At 64.7% G+C, this 21,175-nt stretch overlaps 1 protein-coding gene across 3 annotated transcripts in view; it reads left to right on the plus strand.

The window, feature by feature from the left end:
• The window catches only part of TMEM266 (transmembrane protein 266), a 49,668-nt gene extending 29,208 nt beyond the window's left edge, over positions 1 to 20,460 (plus strand). For 2 of the 3 annotated variants that reach the window (XM_080651765.1, XM_080651766.1), the window contains exons 5-10: positions 2,215 to 2,288; positions 4,675 to 4,731; positions 5,450 to 5,588; positions 6,448 to 6,563; positions 14,687 to 14,855; positions 19,355 to 20,460. In XM_080651765.1, coding sequence (XP_080507891.1) covers positions 2,215 to 2,288; positions 4,675 to 4,731; positions 5,450 to 5,588; positions 6,448 to 6,563; positions 14,687 to 14,855; positions 19,355 to 19,956 — 1,157 coding nt within the window. In that variant the 3' untranslated portion in view covers positions 19,957 to 20,460. Of the gene's footprint in view, positions 1 to 1,882; positions 1,941 to 2,214; positions 2,289 to 4,674; positions 4,732 to 5,449; positions 5,589 to 6,447; positions 6,564 to 14,686; positions 14,856 to 19,354 lie in introns of all 3 variants that reach the window. The other variant, XM_080651767.1, reaches the window with a different exon arrangement.
• Positions 20,461 to 21,175: the final 715 nt, after the last annotated feature.

Below are 21,175 nucleotides of genomic sequence, written 5' to 3' on the forward strand. Positions count from 1 at the left end.
CAGGTTACGGGCAGGGCCGGCTGGCCTCCCACCGTGGTCCCGGCCATTGGTCCGGGTTCCGGGTGCGTGGAGGCCCACGGCATCCTGGCTGCAGGGCTGGGGGGCGGGCAGTGGGTGCCCTGGGGATGGGCTAAGACTTGGCTTTGCCTGAGTGCCCACACGTCCCCAGTTCAGAAGGTGGGTCGTTCAAGGCCAGAGACAAAAGAGAGGAGATTATTGCCCCCCATCCCGCCCCGCCCCAGGGTTTCCTTTCCTGCCTCGGCCACACCCAGGACTGCAGACCCGCCACCCCAGAGCTGGTCTAGGACCTGTTTCTCAAACGCCTCCAGGCCCTTCTCAGGCCCACCAGCCGCCCGACGGGGTCCTGTCAGCTCTCTGGGTTCCGGTCAGAGAATCTTCAGGCGCAAGGTGGCCGGCACGGTGTGCACTCGGCCTGTCTGCGTTACCCACGTGGGGGCTCTCCCTCCCGCGCTCACCCGTCTGCGTTTTATGAGGTCTGCCCACAGCCCACAGCGAGTCTCTCTCCCCGGGGTGGGCTGCCAGGCCCGAGGAGGCTGAGGTCCCGCCGACGCTGGAATGTGGCTTAAAATGAAATCTCCAGGAGATGGCCTTGCGGGGGAGATCCAGAGCAGCTCATAAAAGTCGTCTTGCCTTCCATAAAACACAGCCAGAGACTTACAGCTCCTCTATTGCAGCCATAAAAGAGGCCCAGGAATTCCTCAGAGGAACAACGGAGAGAGTTTGTTTCCGGAATCATCGGAGGTCCTCGGAGCCCCGCGGCCTCGCCTCTTCCCACGGCTGCTCACGTGGCCGAGATGGAAGACTCTGGGGTCTCCTGGCTCATTTTTTTTTTTTTAATATATTTTATTGATTTTCTACAGAGAGGAAGGGAGAGGGATAGAGAGCTAGAAACATCGATGAGAGAGAAACATTGATCAGCTGCCTCCTGCACACCTCCTACTGGGGATGTGCCCGCAACCAAGGTACATGCCCTTGACCGGAATCGAACCCGGGACCCTTCAGCCCGCAGGCCGACGCTCTATCCACTGAGCCACACCGGTTTCGGCTCCTGGCTCATTTTTAAGGGTCATGTTGGCCCAACGCCAGGAGACCCCAAGTCCCCCACCTGGAGCCTAGGATCGCAGCCCTCTCCCCGCCACCCCCCACTCCAGACCTGGTGTCTGCCACCCCCAGGGTTCCCCAACCTCAGAGCTCTGGGGGAGGTTGTGGGGTCCACCTGCCCCCGCGGTGACCCTGGCATCGTCCTTCAGCCCAGGGGACTCTGAGCTGGGTGTGGGCCCAGCTTGGCCCAGAAGGGGAGCAGCACATGTTCCCAGTGGCATCCTGTGCCCATTAGGCCCCTGCCCAGGATGTCCTGCCAGCATCTCTCCTGTGCCTGTCCTCCGGGGAGCACCCTGGCCCTGTCCTGTCCTCCGGGGAGCCCCCTGGCCCTGTCCTGTCCTCCAGGGAGCACCCTGCACCCCCAGTCTCCATCGGAGCCCCCTGGCCCTGTCCTCCGGGGAGCACCCTGCACCCCCAGTCTCCATCGGAGCCCCCCTGGCCTGCCCTGGGCCCTGGCACCCTGCTTCGGGTCCGCCACCTGGTAAATGTGCCCTGCACGGTGGGAGGCTGACCTGGCTCCTGTATTTAAAGGGCCTCTGGTGCTGGTGCTGGTGCTGGTGCTGGTGGCAGGGGTGGGGCTGGCTAGTCCTCGCTGGCTCCCTGGCTACTGGAAGGCCAGCGGAGCCACTGGGCAGCATGGCAGACCCAGCCACGTGCTCTGCCACTTTGGGGGGGCTGGCCTCCCCCAACCCCCAGCTCCCTTTTCCAGTCCTTCCAGCCTGTTCCCTGAGACAGCCTGTCTTCCACCTCTGCTTGTCAGAGTGAAACGTCAGCGAGCGGGCCTCAGTCCCACTCACGTGTGGCTCTCTGGGCTGATGGTGAGGCGTTCCCACAGCTCGTCCCGACTGACAAGCCGCCCCGGGTCCGAAACCGGGTCCGAAAGCCCATGTTTCCCTGAGCCCCTTGGGAGGCAGAGCCCCGGAGGCTGCGGGGCGGGGGGGGGGGGGGTGTAGAGAAAAGCATGGCCTGGCGGCCCACCCCTCTCTCAGACACCCCGGGGGGCTCGGGCCTGACTCCACCCAGACCTCCTGCTCCCGGTGGGTGCGCCCACGTCCTCGCCCCTAACCTCGGCTCCCGGTCCCTGTGTTGCAGTTCCCAGCGCCTTCCAGTTCGCCGGGGTCATCCACTGGGTCAGCCTGCTTATCCTCTCCGTGTTCTTCTCCGAGGTAGGCCTGGCTCCTCGTCCCTCCCTCCGGGTGGGGCTTCCGGGAGCAGGGAGCCCAGGGCACTGACGGGTGGGCGCTAGGACCCAGCCCTCCCTCTGCCTGCGCACCCATCGGGAGAGACACTCTGGGCAGTTCCCGGGCTGTCAGCCTGGCCTGCGTTTCAGGGGGCGCTGCAGGCAGGGTCCCCCAGAAAAGTGACAAGGCTGGCCTTCCTGCTGTGGGCGTGGCGGTCTGCAGGCCTGGGAGTACATATGAAATCCAGTTCTAACAAGTCTGCTCACCTCTGTCTCTCCCTCCCTGTCTCTTCCTCTCTCCCTATCTCTCCCTCTCTCCCTGTCTCTCCCTGTCTCTCCCTCTCTCCCTGTCTCTTCCTCTCTCCCTATCTCTCCCTGTCTCTCCCTGTCTCTCCCTCTCTCCCTGTCTCTCTCTGTCTCTCCCTGTCTCTCTCTGTCTCTCTGTCTCTCTCTCTGTCTCTCTCTGTCTCTCTCTTCCTGTCTCTCTCTGTCTCTCTCTGTCTCTCTCTTCCTGTCTCTCTCTGTCTCTCTCTCCCTGTCTCTCCCTGTCTCTGTCTCTCCCTGTCTCTCCCTGTCTCTCTCTGTCTCTCCCTGTCTCTCCCTGTCTCTCTCTGTCTCTTCCTCTCTCCCTGTCTCTCCCTGTCTCTCTCTGTCTCTCCCTGTCTCTCTCTGTCTCTCTCTCTCTTCCTGTCTCTGTCTCTCTCTCCCTGTCTCTGTCTCTCTTCCTGTCTCTCCCTGTCTCTCTCTGTCTCTCCCTGTCCCTGTCTCTCCCTGTCTCTCTCTGTCTCTCTCTGTCTCTCTCTTCCTGTCTCTGTCTCTGTCTCCCTGTCTCTGGCGTCCGGAACCCTGGGTGGGGCTGGGGGACATGTGGCAGCATCAGTGAATCACAGATTGCTCTCCTGCAGCCCGTGGAATCGACAGGTGACCCCAGGGCTGAGGGTCAGACTTGGGGGGCAGGTCCCCGGGGTCCCAGCGGCTCTCAGGTCACTGTGCTAGAGGTGCCTCAGCCCCAAAGGAGTGCGGCTCCCAGCTGCTGCCCCTGAGTGTCCTCCCTCCCCTCCCCTCCCCTCCCCTCCCCTCCCGCGCCCACCCACCAGCTCCTGGGTGGTGGCCATGTGGTCGCCTGATGCAAGCCTTGGAGAAGGTGCCCTGTGTCTGTGCTGCCAACAGAAACGCTTCATCAGTTACTGAGGCTCTTGCCGCGGCCCCTCTGCTGTGGTTTTACTGGCTTTGCAGGATTTATTGCCTTCCCTCCCGTCCCTGCCTCAGCTGGGCCGCCTGAAACAGACCAGCCCCACCCACTCCCCCCACACCCCGCTGGGCAAGGCCCGGGCTTCCAGGGCAGAGTGGGGAGAATGGGGGGCTGGGAGAATGGTGGCAGCCCTGACGTGGACCTGGTAGAGGACAGGGCGGGGTGCAGCGGGAACGGGGGTCAGGGGATAACAGAGTAACGGGAGCCCCACCTCCCCTGCACCCTGTCCTGCGTGAGCAGAGGGGCTGGTGCGTGGGGACCCACGTGCTCCCCCAGGGTGCGTGTCCTGCTCACAGGGACTGGGCCCCTCTGGTGAGAAGGGCCAGGGAGGTGCTGGGGGTGGGCGATGTTCCCAGGATTCCCGGGGACGCTGAGGGAGCCACTGAGCCCGGGTCCTCACAGGGGGACATGGAGCCGAGGCCAGAGGGACAGCAGGCCCTTCACCAGGTGGTGGAGGGAGCGTGGGCTGCGCTGCTGCCCCCAGACCGGTGTCCCCCGACAGCCAACAGCTCAAAGCGGCGGCCTCTGCCTCCCTGGGCAGGACCGCGGGGGGCCGGGGGGACCCAGCACACTCCCCACTGCCCAGCCCCATGGGAGACGCCCCAGCACCACAGCTGTGCACCCACAGCCTCGTGTTTGGGCAGAGGAACGGGAGGAAGAGCCTGACCCCTGACCCCTGACCCCTGGTGGGCACAGCCCGGAACTTGTACACAGGACGTGGTCGCGGGCCACTGCTGACGGGCGAGGGCTGGGCGGTGTGTCCCAGCAGGAGCTGCAGTGACTGCACGAGGGGGAGGGAGCCGGGGAGGGAGTCACGGGAAGGCTGCCCCCAGGTCGGGCAGAAGGGGGAAGAGCTCGCACGCCTGTCCCTGTGCAGGTGGCATGCCAGTGCCGGAGCTGCCCTGGAGAGGGGCTTGTGCGTGCCTCATTCCCGGCTTCGGAGCGTGCTGGGGGCCTGGGGCCTGAGGCCTGGGTGAGGGGCTGGCACCCTCCTGGGCACTCGGATCGGATGGGGGCACTGAGGGTGGTGGAGACGGTTCCCATGTTGGACGAGGACTCAGGTCCGGCGGCTCCTGTGGGGGCAGGGCCGTCACCCAGGCCTCCTGTGTCTCTTCCTCAGACTGTCCTCCGGATCGTGGTGCTCGGGATCTGGGATTACATCGAGAACAAGATAGAGGTGAGGCCAGTGCCCCGAAGCAGCCCCCTGGGTGCTCCTCCGCGGGACGGGGGACCCCGCGGGCGTGGGCGGGAGGGAACATGAGGGAGTACCCAGGAAAGGGGCGTCTGAACAGTCCCCCAAGTTCTTCAGACGCTCACTTACTCCCGAGTCGTTCTGAAATGTGTTTTAAAACCACCGGGTGCCGTCTGACGGCCCTGAGGTGGGGAGCTGAGCAGAACGGGCTCTGGGCCGGGCCTGCCCCCCGAGTGGAAATTGGGATGTGCTGGGTCGGGAGGCGAGAGGCCTGGCTGTCCCGTGGCGTGGCCTCGGCGGCGGGGTCTACTGCCCACCCAGTCCTGCCTCCCGCCCACGTTTAGCTTCTTTTGCTGTGCAGACGGGGGGCGGGGGGGGGGGGGGCTGGCGTAGAGATCTCAGGAAGGCTGGAGCTGCCGGGGCGAGTCACAGGCTGGGACCCTCCTGTCCTGTCCTGTCCTGGCCCTGCCTCCCCGAGAACAGCTGCCCAGGGGAAGGGAGGGGCCGTGGGGCTGCAGCCCCCAGGAGGGAAGGGAGGCTGGAGCAGCCCAGCCCCTCTGGACGCGGACCCGCTGGAGCGCCTCTGGTGGGGAGTCAGGGGAGGCTGCCAGGGGCGGGCCTTCCGCTGGGGGCGGGTGGGCGGGGCGGGGCCTGCGCTCCGGCTGGGGCAGTGGGACTCCCAGCACTGGCGCTGCTCCCCCAGGTGTTTGACGGGGCCGTGATCATCCTGTCCTTGGCCCCGATGGTGGCGTCCACTGTGGCCAACGGGCCCCGGAGCCCCTGGGACGCCATCAGCCTCCTCATCCTGCTCCGCATCTGGCGGGTGAAGAGGGTCATCGATGGTGAGTGCGGAGGGCTCTGCGGGCGGCGGGGTCGCCCAGCCGGCTCAGGGTGCTGGGTGGGGACTCGCCGGAGAGCCAAGCCTGTCGCTTCCCTCAGGGTCAGTCAGGAACCGCTCACGTGCTGCGCGGCTGTCCCACCTGAGGTCAGAGGTCAGAGGTCTCTGGGCCCCGCTCCAGGCCCTCCTCTGCCCTCCCCCTTCCCGGGCGGGCTGCCCTCGCTCTGAGCACCTCCCCCCTCCCGGTGCTGGGTCCTGACCTGGTGGCTCCCCTGTTTCCAGAAGGTGGTGACAGACCCACGGGTGCCCCCAGAGGAGGGGCCTGGGTGGGAGGGCAGGAACCTGGCCCCTGAGCGAGGTGGGTTCCGGGCTGGGCACACGGCAGGCACATGGGCTGGGCACACGGCTGGGCACATGGCACGCACACGGCTGGGCACACAGCACGCACACGGGCTGGGCACACGACATGCACACGGCTGGGCACACGGCACGCACACGGCTGGGCACACGGCATGCACACGGCTGGGCACACGGCACGCACACGGCTGGGCACACGGCGCGCACACGGCTGGGCACCCGGGCTGGGCACACGGCACGCACACGGGCTGGGCACACGGCACGCACACGGCTGGCTCACCTCCTGACCAAGAGGGGAGGGCACGGCGGGCGGCTGTGGAGCCCTCAGCCCAGCGGAGGGGCCGTCACCAGTAGGACAGCTCTCAGCCCACAGGGCGGCCGCCCTCCACGCTCCGCTCTCCGGTGGCTGTTGGGCCCTGGGCCCTCAGGGAATGCGCCTCGCCTGCCCGAATGCTGCTGGCTGGACGAGCCAGCTCCCAGGTCCTCACGCCGTCTCTGTCCCGCAGCTTACGTCCTGCCTGTGAAGGTGGAGCTGGAGCTGGTCATCCAGCAGTACGAGAAGGCCAAGGTCGTCCAGGACGAGCAGCTGGAGAGGCTGACGCAGATCTGCCAGGAGCAGGGGGTAACCGTGGGCACAGCGGGTTCTGTTCGGTTCTGTCCGGGCTCAGGGTGCCGGGTGCCCAAGGCCACAGGGGCTCTGAGATCAGAGGTGGGGGGCGGGGGGCGTCTCGAAGGCCCAGCCAGGCCCAGGTTCTTTTCACTGGCATGGCACCCGCTCGGCTCTCCAGCCTGCACCCCAGCCAGCGCTCACCCTAGTCTTCCCGGCACAGCGTCCCTGACGCAGGTTCAAGTCCACCCGCTGGGCGGCTGGGCCGCCCTCTCCAGGGCCCCAGACACTCCTGAGAGTCAGCAGTGCTTTGCCCTCCGGGGGCCACGGTGAAGACTCAGGGGCCCTCCATCCCCCAGGACTTTAGCCAAGTCGTGCTGCCCCTTTGCCCTCATGTCCTTCGTCTGTGGGATGACGGGGCAGCCGGCTCCTTCTGTGGGAGTTTAGTGGGGGGATGGCAGTGTTCCACAGGTGGGGGAGGGGCAGCAAGGCTGCATGCTCTGCAGGACACCTGGTACCAGGTGAGCAGGCTGGGAGCACAGAGGGACGGCCGGCAAGGAGGGGGAACCTCGCGTCGTCCTCACCGGGCACTGTGGGTCCCTGCTCCGGGGCGGCTCTCCCGCTGGAGGAGGCGCTGGAGGGGTGGGAGGCCTGTGGAGTGTCCCCCAGGAGCACACACAGTGTCCCACCCATCGGCCCTCGGAATGTCTGTCCAGGGACCAGGTCTTTTTCTCCAGGACCCCATGCCTTCCTGTCAGCACCAAGTGCCCGCGGGTGACAAAGGGAGGTGACCAGAGGCGTCAGGGATGCCGCCCTGGGGAGCACGTTGTGCGGGGCCTGGCCTGGGAAGACTGTTCCGGCCCCTAGCAGGAGGCACCGCTCCGTTCTCACCCACGCGCTGGGCAGCCAGCTGCATTGAGCGCCCGCTCTGGGCTCGCCACCTGCTGGGCACCGGGACTCCATCCTGGGCAGATGTGGCTCCTGCTCCCACAAGGCTCTGGGGGTGGCAGGTCCCCAGTAGACGCGGGGTCCCCAGCAGGGACGCGCAGGCTCTGTGTGCTGGGCAGCGGTGGACGGTCCAGAGGAGCTGGTGCTGAGGGGCCACCTGAGGAGAGAGGCTGTAGCAAGCACCCGGGGGAGGGGGCCTGGGTTTGGGGTCCAGGGATGAGAGGGGAGGGGGTCCTGGGTGTCACGCAGGGCCTGGCTGGCGCTCAGTCGGGCAGCCGTCCGTCTAACAGGAAAACAGGCTGTCCTCACTACAGTGGCCTCGTCAGAGACCCCGACCGCGTGGCCATCCGCCCCCTAATTTCACAGCCTCCAGCCCCGCCGAGCACCTGCCCTCCCGCTCCTGCACGTCAGCAGCACCTGGGCACCTGGCTGAGCACAGGCCCTGCCAGCAGCCACCTCCCCGGTCTCCTCGTGGCCCTTCGGGCTCCAGGGGACCTGGTTCAGGTGACCCCACAGGCGGCCTGCTCCCGGGGTCTCAGCCGGAGGAGAGAGGTTCTGCACAGGACAGGGCTCCCTCTAGGGGACATCTGGAGGGGAACAGAGACCAACCGCTTCATTCACCAGCACCCGAGCCTGTCACCTGAGTTAGGACAGAAAAAAGGAGCAGGTGCTGGGATCCTGGGCGGGCGGGGGCGGGGCACTGGAGGCCGGAGGGGCTGGTCTGCAGCCAGGACGCTGCCCTCCCCAGCTCGGGGCTCCCCCACAGGCCGAGCACACAGAAGCCTTATGTTCAGCTGTGTTTTAAGACCAACTTTGGGATTTGATGGGCAACAAATACTCCTGAGGCAATGAGAGTGGGGCTGGGGGTCAGGGGGGGCCTGACCCTTTGGGGGCACAGTGCCAGGTTGGGTGAGAACAGGCTTTGGGGACACACGGGTGCACAGCCAGCTCAGACGCTGCCCTTGGAGCTCGAGCTTAGATGCCCGGGCTCTCAGTGGCCTTGGTTTTCCTGATCTGAAAGCGGGGCGGGAATGGCGTCCTCGCAGGATGGCCTGGCACAGGACACGCGGTGCCTGTGGGGCCGAGCCACCCCCCCCACACACACACCCATGTTTCAGGTAAGAAAACCGAGGACGGACTCGCCCAGGGCACAGCTAATCGAGCCAGCTGTCCTACGTGAACACGGCCTTCCAGTCCGCCAGGCGTAGGCGCGTGTTCCACGTCCCTCCCCCACATCACTTCTCAGCGCCTAGTGAGAACGGGGCGGGGGGGGGGGCACGGCTCCCTCGCAGCCACACCGCACCCCAGCCCACGGCCAGGCCTCCCAGTCAGCTTCGTCACACGCGTGCTCTCTCCCTCCGCATTCTCACAGCTGAGTGACGCAGTTCCCAAACTGGATTCACGTTCGCTGCCTAAGAACTGGGAATTCACCAGCGTCGTAAGGAAGTGCGTGGAATCTCGGTGTACGTGAAGCGTTCACCCGCTCTCTCCTGGGTGTGTGGGCGTGAATATTTGCCAAAACGTCACCCTCCGTGGCTTTTTAAAACAAGCGTTACTTTTTAGAGCAGCCGTGGGCTCACAGGAAACGGGTGGGGTAGTTCCCAGGCCCCTCGCTCCCACAGGATGTTCTCTCACGTCCGTGGGGCACGTGTCTCCTGAGTGAGACTGTCCCTGATGTCCAGTGTCCTCTGTCCTGTCCTCCGTCCGCCCAGGGTCGCGTCCAGGAGCCACTGTGTCTGCCTCCAGCCCCTCTCGTTGTAAAACCCCTCAGCTGCCTGGTCTCAGGGCCGGGCCATGGCGGGAGAGGTCGGTGTCTGCCGCTGCCCGGCTGTTGGGACCGTCTGATGGTGTCTGCCGGCTGTTGGGACTGTCTGATGGTGTCTGCCGGCTGTTGGGACTGTCTGATGGTGTCTGCCGGCTGTTGGGACTGCCTGATGGTGTCTGCCGGCTGTTGGGACTGTCTGGTGGTGTCTGCCGGCTGTTGGGACTGTCTGATGGTGTCTGCTGGCTGTTGGGACTGTCTGATGGTGTCTGCCGGCTGTTGGGGCTGTCTGATGGTGTCTGCCGGCTGTTGGGGCTGTCTGGTGGTGTCTGCCGGCTGTTGGGGCTGTCTGATGGTGTCTGCCGGCTGTTGGGACCGTCTGGTGGTGTCTGCCGGCTGTTGGGGCCGTCTGATGGTGTCTGCCGGCTGTTGGGGCTGTCTGATGGTGTCTGCCGGCTGTTGGGGCTGTCTGATGGTGTCTGCCGGCTGTTGGGGCTGTCGGATGGTGTCTGCCGGCTGTTGGGGCTGTCGGATGGTGTCTGCCGGCTGTTGGGACTGTCTGGTGGTGTCTGCCGGCTGTTGGGACTGTCTGGTGGTGTCTGCCGGCTGTTGGGACTGTCTGGTGGTGTCTGCCGGCTGTTGGGACTGCCTGGTGGTGTCTGCCGGCTGTTGGGACTGCCTGGTGGTGTCTGCCGGCTGTTGGGGCTGTCTGGTGGTGTCTGCCGGCTGTTGGAGCTGTCTGATGGTGTCTGCCGGCTGTTGGGGCTGTCTGGTGGTGTCTGCCGGCTGTTGGGACTGTCTGATGGTGTCTGCCGGCTGTTGGGACCGTCTGGTGGTGTCTGCCGGCTGTTGGGACCGTCTGATGGTGTCTGCCGGCTGTTGGGGCTGTCTGATGGTGTCTGCCGGCTGTTGGGACTGTCTGATGGTGTCTGCCGGCTGTTGGGGCTGTCGGATGGTGTCTGCCGGCTGTTGGGACTGCCTGGTGGTGTCTGCCGGCTGTTGGGACTGTCTGGTGGTGTCTGCCGGCTGTTGGGACTGTCTGGTGGTGTCTGCCGGCTGTTGGGACTGCCTGGTGGTGTCTGCCGGCTGTTGGGACTGCCTGGTGGTGTCTGCCGGCTGTTGGGACTGCCTGGTGGTGTCTGCCGGCTGTTGGGACTGTCTGATGGTGTCTGCCGGCTGTTGGGGCTGTCGGATGGTGTCTGCCGGCTGTTGGGACTGTCTGATGGTGTCTGCCGGCTGTTGGGACTGTCTGGTGGTGTCTGCCGGCTGTTGGGACTGTCGGGTGTTTCTCAGGACGAGGTGCAGTCCTGGGTTTGGGGAACCACAGAGGTGAGCACAGGGGCACGCTGTTGCCGTGGCATCACTGTTGGTCCTGACGTGGCCACCTGCTCAGGCGTGTTTGTCGGGTCTCCACTGTGAAGTCTCCTCTTCATTCGTCGCCGTTTTTTCAGAAAGCCGTGGCCCTGGATACTCGCATGACTTGGTTTGCCTGTTTGTCGCATAAACGTTGTGTGCACCTTGTCTTCCTGTCTTACCACGGGCCGTGCCCCGATGCCCAGAGCCACCTGTGACAGGCCCCCGGGACTGGGCTGCTGGGGAATCTGAGGCCCAGAGAAGGGTGAGGCGTGCCCCCACCCCAGCAGCTAGGGCCCTGGGCAAGGTCAGTCCCTGGAAGGCAGTCCTGGGGGGGCAGCGGGATGGTGACTTCAGCTCCACCAGCGGCTGCTGGTCTAATGGGAGACGTGGATGCTGTGAGGATAGATAAAATCTAGTAGTGATCTATATCTAATCTATATCAATATCTATAATCTATATCTATATACCTAATGTACATATCTATTTCTAATCTATATCTCTAATCTATATCTCTTTCTAATCTATGTCTGTATCTATATATCTGTATCTAATCTATATCTATATCTATATCTAATCTATATCTATATATCTATATTTCTATATCTAATCTATATCAATATCTATAATCTATATCTATACATCTATATCTAAATCTAATCTATATATATCTTTCTAATCTCTATCCATATATCTATATCTAATCTATATCTATCTATATTTATATATCTAATCTATATCTACATATCTATATCTAATCTATATGTATATCTGTATCTAATCTATATCTCTCTCTATACAGTCTGGCTCATTGGAGCCCTCAGAAGATGAAAACAGAGAGAGAAAGAGAGAGAGAGGGAGGGGAGAGGGGGGAGGGGGGAGAGGGGGAGGGGCTAAGCCACCGGGTAACCACGGACGCGTGCACGTCCAGGATTGGTGCTCACGTGGGGCTGGGTGGTCAGAGCTGGTAGCTCCGTGGTATCGGCAGTGCTCGCGTTTGTCAGGGAAGGGAGTGGAGCTCGGGCTGTGGGCCGCCTTCCTCCTGCAGGAATGGCCGCCGGCAAGGCGGGCTGCAGGGCCTGGGCGGGAAGGGGCCCTGCCTCCTGCCTCCAGGCGCCTCCCAGGTGGTGGCTTCTCCCAGTTCCAGGTCCTTGGCCCAGGGGACAGAGGGGACAGAGGGGACGGGTGTGCACGGGGTTTACTGGCTGGGCCTGAAGGTGGGCGGAGCTCAGTTGCAGTCACATCTAAGGCACCGGAGGAGGACGCAGCGGGCACCTGCAGTCACCTGACCGTTAAAGGGACCCGCCCCTCGTGACAGTCCTCTTTCCCTTCCCACGGAGGAAAGGCGCCATCTGCTGAGTGATGCTCCGCCCGCCTTCTCCTCAGGAAGCTTCTCCTCGCCCCCACGCTACGGGCACCTCTGGGGCAGGGGGTGGGCGCATCCATCAGGCCAAGGCCCGCCGTGGTCCCGCTCCTCCCTCCACCCACGCTGGCCGGAGCCTGGGCCACCCGCTCCCTCCTGGCACCTGGCTGTGGACGCAGCGCGGAGACAGTGCCGGTGGCAAATGGCTCGCCTCCCAGGCTGGGCTCCGGCCCTGAGGCCGCAGTGCCTTCGGGGGTCAGAAACAGCAGGAAAGGGGCGCTGCCTGGACTCGGGGGTGACACCTGATGCTGGCTCATTCCAGAGAGCCCCTCTTTCCTCCAGAGGCGGCAAGCCCCCCACTCCGCACAGTAGCCTTGTCACCTGGCGTATTCGCCATCTCCCTCCACTGTGGGGTGTCGAGTGCGGGTTAAGAACACACGGGCAGGGTTTGTCAGACAGCCGAGAGCTTCAGTGACAAGCCTGTTTAGCCGACAAAATCAGGAGTCCCTTGTCACCCTTCGCCATGATTTACGGTGACGGCCACCTGCCCGTCCCCTTCCCCGTGGACGGCAAGGGGCCAGGTTTGCACTGGGCCCCGCCTGCTCCTCAGTCACGGGCTTGCAGCTGCCTCCCGATTTCGATGGTTCCCAACAATGGCGACCCTAATGGGAATACACCGTGGCTGCCATCCCAGAGCCGATGGGTTTGCCGGCAGCACCGATAGGATGGGAGGAAATGATGGCTGTTGCGTTAGATGCCCTCGCACTCTGGCCGGAGTGCACACCCATCGGCCAAGGCGTGTCGCTGCACTCCACAGCCCAGACCATCCGAGTTACCCCTCCCCCTCTGCCCCCCCCCCCCCCCGCCCTCCGCGCAGGGGCCACCCGCCCTGGCAGGCATTAAAGCCCAGCCCTGCGGGCCCTCTCGCTCCAGTAATGCGTGCGGCTTCCCCTGGGCCTGGCCGTCCTGTCCTGTCAGGCTCTCTGGTTTGCGATGCTCAGCTGATGGCGTGCATTGAGGAGGGTGGTGACTGCACCTCCTCTCTCCCCAAGTCACAGGACAGGCTTCCCCTCGGGGCCAGTTTGCAGGGAAACTCGCTTCACGTTGTCTTCACCGCAGGCACCGTCCCTCCCAGAGGCCCCGCCCCGGGGGTGGTTCCCATGCCCACCTCCGGCCCCTCACTGCCAGGCTCTGCCTCCCGCACCACAGACCCTCCCAGGTGTGCCACGGGGCCAGGACTCCCTCCAAACGGGGGGGGGGGGGGGGGGTGGTTCCTTCCAAAATGTGTCTCAGACTTGACAGCTCTCACCAGGCTCCCTGACTTGGGGAGGGAGGGAGGGAGGGAGGGAGGGAGGGAGGGAGGGAGGGAGGGAGGGAGGGAGGGAGGGAGGGAGGGAGGGAGGGAGGGAGGGAGGGAGGGAGGGAGGGAGGGACCGAGGGGAGAAGCTCCACACGGGTTTCCATCTCTAGCCTAGAACTTCCCATGTTCGTGCCGTGTCCGCCACGTGGCCCTGGGCTGGGCAGGCCCCGGCCGCTGGCTGTCTGGCCTGAATTCCAGTGGGACACTCACGGGCAGCTTGTTATCGATTACAGGTTATCAATAATGCATCCGCTCCGAGCGGCCCGGAGGCCATTAGCTGGGCAGCCTTGGAGGAAGGGCTGGGTGTGCCCCGGAAGGTCCCGGCGGCCCGGCAGGGGGGCTCCCGCCCCCGCAGCCGTCAGGGGGCTGCCTCGTGGGCCTCTGTGACCTCTGTGACCTCGGTGTCTGCCAGAGGGGCTGCTGGGACCCTTTCCCGGGCCCAGGCCACCCTGTTAGACGTCAGCCGATTTCTCACCCTTTGAGGCCAACGGCCCATTTTAGTGCTGGGTTGTTGAGGTCCAGAGTCTAAGCCTCATCTGAGACCAGGGTCGGGGCGCAGCCTGTGAGCGGGGTCGGGGCGCAGCCTGTGAGCGGGGTCGGGGCGCAGCGTGTGAGGGGGGTCGGGCCGCAGCGTGTGAGGGGGGTCGGGGCGCAGCCTGTGAGCCGGGTCGGGGCGCAGCCTGTGAGCGGGGTCGGGGCACAGCGTCTAAGCCCGGTTGGGGAGCAGTGTGTGAGCCGGTCGGGGTGCAGCCTGTGAGTGGGGTGGGGGCGCAGCCTGTGAGCCGGGTCGGGGTGCAGCCTGTGAGCCGGGTCGGGGCGCAGCCTGTGAGGGGGGTCGGGGCGCAGCCTGTGAGCGGGGTCGGGGCGCAGCCTGTGAGCCGGGTTGGGGCGCAGTGTGTGAGCCGGTCAGGGTACAGCCTGTGAGCCGGATCGGGGTGCAGCGTGTGAGGGGGGTCGGGGTGCAGCCTGTGAGCCGGGTCAGGGTACAGCCTGTGAGCGGGGTCGGTGCAGCGCTTGGGGGAGGCGCCAGCTAGTAGAGCCCTGGGTGGTCCCGCTGCAGACCATCAGCACGAACACCTGATGCGGCTTCAAACCCAGGCTCCCGGCCTCCAGGCTGCTCCCCACAAAGCACAGCTCGCTCCGTCCGCCTCAGCAGGGCCCACCGGTGAGGCGGGACACACTAGTACCTGCAGGAGGCTCTGGCGCAGTCCAGCCTCTGGGTGCTCAGAACCCCCTGAGCAGTGCCCAGACCGCTGGTCTGTACCCCGCCTGCCTCCACAAACCCCGCCTTCGCCCCCCCCCCCCCCGGCCCCTCAGGGTGGCCCCCAACCCACAGCCCTCTCCTCTCGCAGTTTGAGATCCGGCAGCTGCGGGCGCACCTGGCCCAGCAGGACCTGGACCTGGCCGCGGAGCGGGAGGAGGCGCTGAGGGCGCCGCAGGTGCTGCGGCCTCGCAGCCGCTACCACGTGGTGGAGGACTCGGCCGCCGAGGGCATCGTGGAGCAGCTGCAGCCCTCGCCAGGTAGGCTGCCCGTGGGAGCCCCCCTCCGCCCCCCGGGGCCTGGCCTCCTGTCACTTCCCCTCTCGCTGTGGCTGCCTCTCCTCGCTGGCACCTGAGCGGGCATTCCGGGTCCCTTGTGGGGGCTCTGCCCTCCCGGGTCCCCTTGTGGGGGCTCTGCCCTCCCGGGTGTCCCTTATGTGGGGGCTCTGTGCCCTCCCGGGTCCCTTGTGGGGGCTCTGCCCTCCCGGGTGTCCCTTATGTGGGGGCTCTGCCCTCCCGGGTGTCCCTTATGTGGGGGCTCTGTGCCCTCCCGGGTGTCCCTTATGTGGGGGGCTCTGCCCTCCTGGGTCCCCTTGTGGGGGCTCTGCCCTCCCAGGTGCCCCTTATGTGGGGGCTCTGTGCCCTCCCGGGTCCCTTGTGGAGGCTCTGCCCTCCCGGGTGTCCCTTATGTGGGGGCTCTGTGCCCTCCCGGGTGTCCCTTATGTGGGGGCTCTGCCCTCCCGGTGTCCCTTGTGGGGGCTCTGTGCAGGAGGGCGTGAGCGGCCTGGTGCCTGGCGAGTTGGTCCTGTGAGCGTGTTCGTGGAGGGGGCTGGGTTGTGCTCTGGTCTGAAGCCGGCCAGCAGGTGTGTTCGTTCTGAGTCTTTGGGAGGCAGAGGCCAAGGTGCCTGAGCCCTGCCCGGGCCGCGGGGCTGAGCTGCAGAGGGATCTGCGGATGGCCGCTCCTCCTGCTGGGCCTGGGGGGGCGGGGGCTGAGCTGCAAACAGGCTGCGGCTCTGCTGCTGAGCTCCGGGCTGTGTCGCAAGGTGTATGGGACCCCTGAGGCCAGGCGCCGTGCTGGGTCGAGAGGTTTCAGGGAAGTCTGCAGCGTGAGCCAAGACAGGCCGTTGGCATGGGAAAGCCACGAAGCTGCGGGTGGGACAGGGTCTCGGAATCACCAGGCGGGGTGAGCGTTAGCCACGTGGATGGAGACTCACCTGTGGGGCCCACCTCCGCCTGCGTGGGGCGGGCTCAGCAAAGCCCCAGTGGTTTCCGCCAGCACCTTCGCCTGGGGGGAAGCTGCCCTGAAGCCCTCGTCCTGAAGCCAGACCCGGTCCTGGTGCCTTTTAAAGCTACATATTCACATTTATTTATTTACTTACTTTAAAGTTGGTTTTAGGAAGAAAGGAAGAGGGAGAGAGTCATGGACCGGCCGCCTCCTGCACGCCCCTCACTGGGGACCAAGTCCACACCCCGGGCCTGTGCCCTGACCGGGAATCGAACCGTGACCTGCTGGTTCCTAGGTGGACGCTCCACCACGGAGCACGCCAGCACTGAGCTCAGGGTGAACGCCTCGGGGAATAAGCCATGTGCGGTTTTTAAGGTGATGCCGGGACTCCAGCAGCCCGTCGTCCGGCTCAGCCACACTCACCACTGGTTTTCGAAGCCAGAAGTTGTGGTGACTTCTCTTTTGGGCGCTGGAACCCAGGGCTGGGGAGCCCCTGTGGCTGACTCCTTGGTCCTCGAGGACGTCACAGGAGCAGGGGGAGGACACCCGGGGTGGGGTGCCTGCCGGGCCAGGCAGGAGGAGCAGCCTGTGCCTCAGCAGTGGGGTCACGGCCACACGCATGCCCGTCGCTCCTGTTGAGACGTCTCTGGCACAAATGGTTTTTGGAGCCTGGCTGCAGAGTGGCAGGCCCTGGGCCTGCCAAGTTCACGGTGGTCAGTGACTTTCTTCCCAAACGTACTGGTCTTTAAGCTGCCCCTTCGCTCACACGTACAGCCGGGTGGGCCTGGGCTGCCCCATCGCGCACACCATCCATCACCGCGCCCCTCAGCCTCCACCGCCTGCCCGGCCAGCAGGACTGGGCCTGCCCTGTGCCACGCAGAGCTACACGTGGGAGGGAAGATGGTGGCGGTGAAGGCAAGGCCGGCTGGAGGGGAGCCAGGGGCTGAGCCACAGAGTCAAGCTAGCGGGGAGAGTTATGGAGGCACGCTGAGCGAGTGAGAGTGGGGGTGAGCTAAAGTAGGGAGCTGAAGGCGGGAACTAGGGGGGAGGAGGGTGGGGAGCTAGAATAAGGAACGAGGGGGGGGGTCTAGAGAGGTGAGCTAGATGGTCCAGCTAGGGGCCAGGCCAGAGTGGGGTTCTAGTGTGGGGACTTACAGGGGTGAAGTAGAGGGTGAGCTTACAGCGGGGAGCTAGCAGGACTAGCTAGAGGGGAGAACAGTGGGGTGCTAGGGAGATCTGGGGGGGGTATCCGCATGGGTGAGCAAGGGGGGTGAGCTAGAGTGGGCAGCTAGGAGGGCAAATTACAGGTGGAGATAGAGGGGTTTGAGCTATGGGGTGAGCCAAGGGGGACAGCTAAAAGTGCATCTCGAGAGCGAGCTTGAATGGGGAGCTGGAGTGGGCATCAGGGGCAAGCTAGGTGGGGGGGGCTGGGAGAGCAAACTATATGGAGAGTGGGGAGTGGTGGTCTAGTTACAGGGGTGATCTGAGGAGGTAGCTGGAGTGGGGACTTCGGGGAGCCATCTATAATGGGAACCTCAAGTGTGCTGAGGTAGAGGAGGAGCCACAGGGGCCGGCTAGGGGTGTGAGCTAAGGGGGTAAGCTGGAGTGGTGAGCTGTGGGAGGGTAAGGTATGGAATGAGCTAAATAGGGGGTGAGCTAGAGTTAGAGGGGTAAGCTGGAGTGGTGAGCTGTGGGAGGGTAAGGTATGGAATGAGCTAAATAGGGGGTGAGCTAGAGTTAGGGGGGTGAGCTAGAGTGGGGAGCTGTGGGAGGGTAAGGTATGGAATGAGCTAAATAGGGGGTGAGCTAGAGTTAGGGGGGTGAGCTAGAGTGGGGAGCTGGGGGGGTGAACTAGACTGGGAACTTCGGGACAGGATAGGGGGTGAACTTGGGATGTAAAGTGGGGAGCTAGGGGGTTAGAGGGGCAGCTGGAGTGGGGAGCTGTGGGGGGCAAGCTAGTTGGATGAGCTGGAGTGGGGAGCTGTGGGGGGGCAAGCTAGTTGGATGAGCTGGAGTGGGGAGCTGTGGGGGGCAAGCTAGTTGGATGAGCTGGAGTGGGAAGCTGTGGGGGGGCAAGCTAGTTGGATGAGCTGCGGGGATAGCTGGAGTGGCTATCTAGGGGTGAACTGATTGGTGAGCTATAGTGGGGGGACTAGGGAGTGAGCCACAGGAGTGAGCTAGTGTGTACAACTAGGGGTCACAGCTAGAGCAGTGAGCAGGAGTGTGCTAGATGGAGCGGGGGGGGGGTTAGGGAGTAAGTTAAGTGGGGAGCTTCAGTGGGGAGGTAGGTGGCTGAGCTCGAGTGGGGAGCAAGAGGATGTGCTAGGGGAGGGCACTAGGGTGGCGAGGTACAATGGGGAGCACGTGGGGTGAGGTAGGGGGGGCAGTTAGGGTTCATGCTGGGGGAGCTAGAGGGATGAGCCTGAGCCGTGTGCCGCAGTTGGATCTGGGGCCCTGGTCCAGAGTGGGGAGCAAGACTGGGGAGCTGGTGGTGTGAACTAGAGGAACCACAGTGAGGAGGTGGAGGGGGAGCTAGGGGAGTGAACTGGGGGGGAGCTAGAGTGGGGAGCGAGCTAGGCAGCTGGGATGGTGTGGGGCGCTCGAGGGGCATGCATGGGGTGAGCTGTGCTGGGGAGCTATGGAGTGAATTAAGGGGTGAGGTAGAGTGAGGTGCTGGGGGACAGTTATAGTTGAGAAATAGAGGGGGACAGCTAGAGAGCGGATCTAGGGGTTTAGATGGAGGCGAGCTAGGGGGTTGAGCTACAGGGGCCAGCGTGAGTGAGATGCTAGGGTTCAAGCCAGTGGGGACCTAGGCGAGTGAGCTAGAGGCGGAGTTACGGGTTGAGCTAGAGCAGGGAGCTAGGGGTGCAAGTTAGTGGGGCAAGCTCATGTCCAGGGTAGCTTATTCCTCTCCCCCCACCCTCTTCCTGTTTCTCTGCTCTCATCTCTCCCCTCTCCCACCTCTGACACGTGTGTTAAAACGTGGCTCGGTGGTTGAGCACCGACCTATGAACCAGGTCACAGTTCAATTCCCGGTCAGGGCACATGCTCAAGGGGTGGAGTGGGGAGCTAGGGTGGGGCTTAGAGGGTGACTCGGTGATGTGTGTTGGGTGGGGGGAGCTAGGATGGGGACCCATAGTGGGGCTGTCGCACGATGAGCTGCAGGGGGCTAGGTAGGTACCATGGGTGTTAGGGGCCAACCTGGGGGGGATGCGCTAGCGTGGGGAGCTGGAGGAGACCTAGGGTGGCCAGCTGTGGTGAGTTGAAGCAAGTAGGGTGCTGGGGGCGAGCTGCGAGGAAAGCGAGAGGGCGGCCATCTGGAGGGGTGGTGTCCCTCTGCCACACATCACTTGTGCTGCTTGAGGACCCTGTGTTGTATCAGACAGTGTTCCTGTGTGCACGGGTACACATCCGTGTGCAGTTTTCGGAACTCTGACCGTCATCCACGCCAAGGGCTGGTCGGGCTCAGACCCGCCCTCACGCGGACCCCCAGGTCCAGTAGAGGCGCCGTGTCACAGCACCCTCCTCTTTGCAGACAGCGGCGTCCCGGACCCGGCCGTGTGTGTGGTCACCACGGCTGCCATCGACATCCACCGGCCCAACGTCTCCTCCGACCTCTTCTCGGCGGACGTGCCCCTGAAGCTCCGCAGCCAGGGCGCCTGGGTGAGCTCCGCCTCCGCCTCCGCCTCCGAGAGCACGTCCTGCTCCACTGGCAGCTCCGTCACCGGGGCCCAGAGCGACGGCAGCCAGACACTGTGCTCCTCCCGCGCCTGCCCATCGGCCCGCGAGCTGTCCTCCGAGCCCGGCCCCTCCCCCCTGCTGCTGTCACCCGCACCCCAGCAGCAGGTGGCGGAGACCACCGTCCAGGACCTGCTGTCCTCCCTGTCAGAGGACCCCTGCCCGTCCCAGGGGGCCTGGGACCCGGCCCCCTTTGCCCAGCCCAGCCCGGCGGGCTCCCCCCAGACCAGCCCCGAGCTGGAGCACAGGGTCAGCCTGCTCAACCGCAAGAACCAGGAGGGCTTCCCCGGCCTGCCACTCAAGCCCCCGCTCCACTTCCAGGCCGCCGCCCCCGCGCTGCACCGGTTCTCGTCGTTGGAATCCAAAGAGCAGACCCTGCACAGGGTCCCGGAAGCCTAGCGCCCGGTGGGCTGGGGGAGAAGGGCGGACAGCCCGGGCCCCGAGGCCCCAGGGCCAACGAGGGACCCGGGAGCCCACCTGGCCTCTCGGTGCTGCCTGCCTCCAGGGAGGGGACGCCAGGCCAGGGGGACACGTGCCTCAGACCTCACAGCCCAGAGCGGTGCCGCCTCTGGCTGATCAGGGGAAGGTGGTGCTCGTGGCTGGGGTTTTAAACCATTTTTACCAGGACCAGCCTGTGGCCCAGCCTCTGCCATCGCCTTCCTTCCCGCCCTCCCCTCGGGGGCAGCACTGTGAGCAGGGGCTCGCCGGCCCCACCCACACCCCTCATCCAGGCACCTGGGCGGAGCCCACGTTCCTCATTCTCATTTCCGCATGAGCCTTTCTGAGTATTTTTAAGACAAACCCCAATTCCCACCCTCCCAGGACAAAGGCGTGGTGGGCGTGTCCTTGGGGAGGTCCATTTTGCACACCAGCTTTATAATAAAAGCCAGCTGCCGCGAGACCAGGTTGGCCGGCGTTCTCCTTGGGTCGCTGGCCTAGTGACGTCTGCAGTCCTCACGGGTTGGGGTTGGCTGCTGAGACCCCACCTGGGGACCCCCGCCTCTCGGGCAGCCCGAGGCATTTTCAGAGAGGAGGGCCCCTGGGCCCAGGCAGGCAGCTCCCACTGCCAGGCCTGTGACTGGACTAGTCCCTCCCCTCAGCCCCCCGCCCCAGGAGGCCGGAATCCCCCCTTCCTCGCTGACAACTGCCTGACCCAGCTCCCCAACCTGGGGCTCCCTCCCTGGGATCTCGAACTCAGCAGGCGAAAAGCTGAGCGCCACCCTGAAGCCCATCAGGGCTCCCTCCTCTTCCTCCACAGGCAGTCGCCAATCCTGGCCATTCTGCCCCACAGACCCCATCGCCCCATCTCCTTGGCATGGCCAGCCCCTTCGTGAACTGGCTTACCTGCCCCCGTGGCCACCCTTCTCCTCCGTCCCTGTCTAGGCTGTTCTCAGTGGGAGAATGTCTCACGCACCCCCACCCCCAGGAGGTCAGGGTGTCCACGGACTCCTGTGGCCCCAGGAAACGCCGATCCCAGGCCGCCGGCACCTGCTTCCCTGCGTCCTGAGCCCGGAACCCTGCACAGGCCACAGGCGTGGGCCGGCCCCGGGACAGATGGCTGAGCTGGAGGACACGGGCAGGGGTGGTGGGGGGTAGCACATGGGAGGCCAAGCACACC

This window comes from Plecotus auritus (assembly GCF_963455305.1).
Source record: "Plecotus auritus genome assembly, chromosome: 15".
NCBI classification, from domain to species: domain Eukaryota; kingdom Metazoa; phylum Chordata; class Mammalia; order Chiroptera; family Vespertilionidae; genus Plecotus; species Plecotus auritus.